Source organism: Hylobates moloch, unplaced genomic scaffold (genome assembly GCF_009828535.3).
Source record: "Hylobates moloch isolate HMO894 unplaced genomic scaffold, HMol_V3 SCAFFOLD_20, whole genome shotgun sequence".
Taxonomy (NCBI): Eukaryota; Metazoa; Chordata; class Mammalia; order Primates; family Hylobatidae; genus Hylobates; species Hylobates moloch.
Window position 1 is genome coordinate 28,933,678 of NW_026652295.1, and position 4,277 is coordinate 28,937,954.

Genomic DNA, 4,277 nt, shown 5'->3' on the forward strand with positions numbered 1-4,277 from the left:
AATCTCACAGGGCCTATAAAACAATCATACTATTTAAAAAAAGGTATTTAGGCAACAACTAGCCCAATGAGTAGAATAGTACCTCACATTTCAATACTAACACTGAATGTAAATGGCCTAAATGCTCCAATTACGAGATACAGAACTGCAATATGGATAAGAATTCACCAACTAAGTAATTGCTGTCTTCAAGAGACTCACCTAACACATAAGGACACATGTAAACTTAAGATAAACTGATGGAAAAAGATGTTCCATGCAAATGGGCACCAAAAGCAAACAGAAGTAGCTATTCTTATATCAGACAAAACAGTCTTTAAAGCAACAAGTTAAAAAAGACAAAGAGGGGCATTATATAATGACAAAAGGACTAGTCCAACAGGAAGACATCACAATCCTAAATATATATGCACCTAACACTGGAGCTCCCAAATTTATAAAACAATTACTACTAGACTTAAGAAATGAAATAGATGGCAACACAACAATAGTGGGAGACATTAATACTCTACTGACAGCACTAGACAGGTCATCAAGACAGAAAGTCTACAAAGAAATAATGGACTTAAACTCTACCCTAGAACAAATGGATTTAACAGATATTTATTGAACACTCCACCCAACAACTGCAGAATGTACATTCTATTCATTAGCACTTGGAACATTCTCCAAGATAGATCATATGATAGGCCACAAAACAAGTCTCAACAAATTTGAGAAAACTGAAATTATGTCAGGTACTCTCTCAGACCACAGTGGAATAAAATTGGAAATCAACACCAAAATGAGTCCTCAAAACCACGTACATACATAAAAATTAAATAACCTGCTCCTGAACGATAATTGGATCAACAATACAATCAAGATGGAAATAGAAAAATTCCTTGAACTGGCCGGCGCAGTGGCTCACGCCTGTAATCCGAGCACGTTGGGAGGCCAAGGCAGGTGGATCACCTGAGATCAGGAGTTTGAGACCAGCTAGACTGATGTGGTGAAACCCCATGTCTACTAAAAATACAAAAATTAGCTGGGCATTGTGACTGGTGCCTGTAGTGCCAGCTACTTGGGAGGCTGACACAGGAGAATTGTTTTGCTTGAACTTAGGAGGCGAAGGTTGCAGTGAGCCGAGATCACACCACTGCACTCTAGCCTGGGTGACAAAGCGAGACTCCGTCTCAAAAACAAAAACAAAAAAATTCCTCCAACTGAACGATAATAGTGACACAAACTATCAAAACCTCTGGGATCCAGAAAAGGCGGTGCTAAGAGGAAAATCCATAGCATTAAATGTCTACATCAAAAAGTCTGAAAGAGCACAAATAGACAATCTAGGACCACACCTCCAGGAACTAGAGAAAGAAAAACAAACCAAACGCAAACCCAGTAAAAGAAAAAAAATTACCAAGATCAGAGCAAAACTAAATGAAATTGAAACCAAAAATTACAAATGATAAATGAAACAAAAAGCTGATTGTTTGAAAAGATAAATCAAATTGTTAGACAATTAACAAGATTAACCAAGAAAAGAAGAGAGAAGATCCAAATAAGCTCAATTAGAAACAAAACGGGAGATATTACAACCAATACCACAGAAATACAAAAGATCATTCAAGGCTACTAGGAACACATTTACACACATAAACTAGAAAACCTAGAGAATATGGATAAATTCCTGGAAATATGCAGCCCTCTTAGATTAAACTAGGAAGAAATGGAAACCTTGAACAGACCAGTAACAAGCAATGAGATTAAAATGGTAATTTAAAAAGTTATCCAGAAAAAAATACTCCAGGACCAGACAGATTCACAGCTGAATTCTATCGGACATTCAGAGAAATGGTACCTATCCCATTGACACTATTCCAAAACATGGAGAAAGAAGGAATCCTCTCTAAATCATTTGATGAAGCCAGTATCATCCTAATACCAAAACCAAGACAAGACATAAAAAAACAAAACTACAGACCAATATCCCTAATAAACATAGATGCAAAAATCCTCAAAAAATTACTAACTACCTGAATCCAACAGCATATCAAAATGATAATCCACTATGATCAAGTGGGTTTCCTACTAGAGATGCAGGGATGGTTTTACATATGAAAGTCAATAAATGTACTATATCACATAAACTGTATTAAAAGCAAAAATCACATGATCATCTCAACAGATGCAGAAAAACCATTTCACAGATACCAGCATCCCTTTATGATTAAAACCCTCAGCAAAATCAGCATAGAAGGCACATACCTGAAGGAAGTAAAAGACAGCTATGACAAAGGCACAGCCAACATTATACTGAACGGGGAAAAGTTGAAACCATTCCCGCTGAGAACTGGGACAAGTCAAGGATTCCCACGTTCATCACTTCTATTCAACATAGTACTGGAAGTCCTAACCAGAGCAATCAGACAAGAGGAAGAAATAAAGGGCATCTAAATTAGTCATGAGGAAGTCAAACTGTTATTGTTTGCTGATGGCATGATTAGATACCTGGAAAACTTTAAGGACTCATCCAAAAAGCTCCTAGATCAGGTAAATCAATTCAGCACAGTTTTAGGAAACAAAATTAATACACACAGATCAGTAGCTCTGCTCTACACCAACTGCGACCAAGCTGAGAATCAAATCAAGAGCCCAACCCCTTTTTAAATAGCTGCAAAACAAATAATGAAATACTTAGGAATATACCTAACCAAGGAGGTGAAAGACGTCTGCAAGGAAAACTACAAAACACTGCTGAAAGTAATCATACATGACACAGGCAAATGGAAACACATCCCATGCTCACGGATGGGTAGAATCAATATTATGAAAATGGGACTGAGCAGGAACCCGCATCCAGGAACAGATCCCTTTGTTCCTCCCTCAGAATGAATGGAGACCAGAAATCAGATGTTTATGCCCAAGAAAAGCAGGATTTTGTTCAGCACTTCTCCCAGATCATTAGGGTGCTGACTGAGGATGCGATGCGGCACCTAGAGACAGGAGATGCTCTTGCCAGGCTCGAGGAGGTCCTGGAGCATAATGCCATTGGAGACAAGTATCACAGGGGTTTGACGGTGCTAGTAGCGTTCCGGGAGCTGGTGGAGCCAAGGAAACAGGATGCTGAGAGTCTCCAGCGGGCCATGACTGTGGGCTGGCATGTGGAACTGCTGCAAGCTTTCTTCCTGGCGGCAGATGACAGCATGGATTTATCCCTCACCCGCCGGGGACAGATCTGCTGGTATCAGAAGCCGGACATGGGGTAGGATGCCATCAATGATGCTATCCTTGTGGAAGCATGTATCTACCGCCTGCTGAAGCTCTATTGCCGGGAGCAGCCCTATTACCTGAACCTAATCGACCTTTTCCTGCAGAGTTCCTATCAAACTCAGATTGGGCAGACCCTGGACCTCATCACAGCCCCACAGGGCAATGTGGATCTTGGCAGATTCACCGAGAGGAGGTCCAAATCTACTGAAAAGTACAAGACAGCTTTCTACTCCTTCTACCTTCCTGTAGCTGCAGTCGTGTACATGGCGGGAATTGATGGTGAGAAGGAGCACGCCAATGCCAAGAAGATCCTGCTGGAGATGAGAGAGTTCTTTCAGATTCAGAGTGATTACCATGACCCCTTTGGGGACCCCAGTGTGATGGGCAAAGTTGGCACTGACATCCAGGACAACAAATGCAGCTGGCTGGTGGTTCAGTGTCTGCAACGGGCCACTCCGGAACAGTACCAGATCCTGAAGGAAAATTACGGGCAGAAGGAGGCCGAGAAGGTGGCCCGGGTGAAGGCACTATATGAGGAGCTGGATCTGCTGGCCATGTTCTTGCAGTATGAGGAAGACAGTCACAGCCACATTATGGGTCTCACTGAACAGTACGCAGTGCCCCTGCCCCCAGCCATCTTTCTGGGGCTTGCGCGCAAGCGGAAAAAGTGACCTAGAGACGGCAAGGGCGGAGAGAGGAGGCTCTCAAGAAATAAATTATTGTATAAGGAAAGTATATGTATAGATATATATATTATGAAAATGACAATACTGCCCAAAGCAATCTACAAATCCAATGCAAGTCCCATCAAAAATACCATCATGACTCTTCAAAGAACTAGAAAAAACAATCCTAAAATTCATATGGAACAAAAAAAGACCCTGCATAGCCAAAGTAAGACTAACCAAAAAGAATAAATCTGGAGGGATCACATTACCTGACTTCAAATTATACTATAAGGCCATAGTCACCAAAACAGCATGGTACTGGTATAAAAATAGGCATATAGACCGATGGAACAG

General features: G+C 41.0%; 1 protein-coding gene across 1 annotated transcript; it reads left to right on the forward strand.

Annotated features, from left to right (window-relative positions):
* Nucleotides 1–2,855: 2,855 nt before the first annotated feature.
* On the forward strand, nt 2,856–3,926 carry LOC116460065 (farnesyl pyrophosphate synthase-like). Its single transcript, XM_032753969.1, is given in 1 exon segment — nt 2,856–3,926. A coding segment is annotated over 1 exon segment (1,053 nt). The 5' UTR covers nt 2,856–2,873.
* Nucleotides 3,927–4,277: the final 351 nt, after the last annotated feature.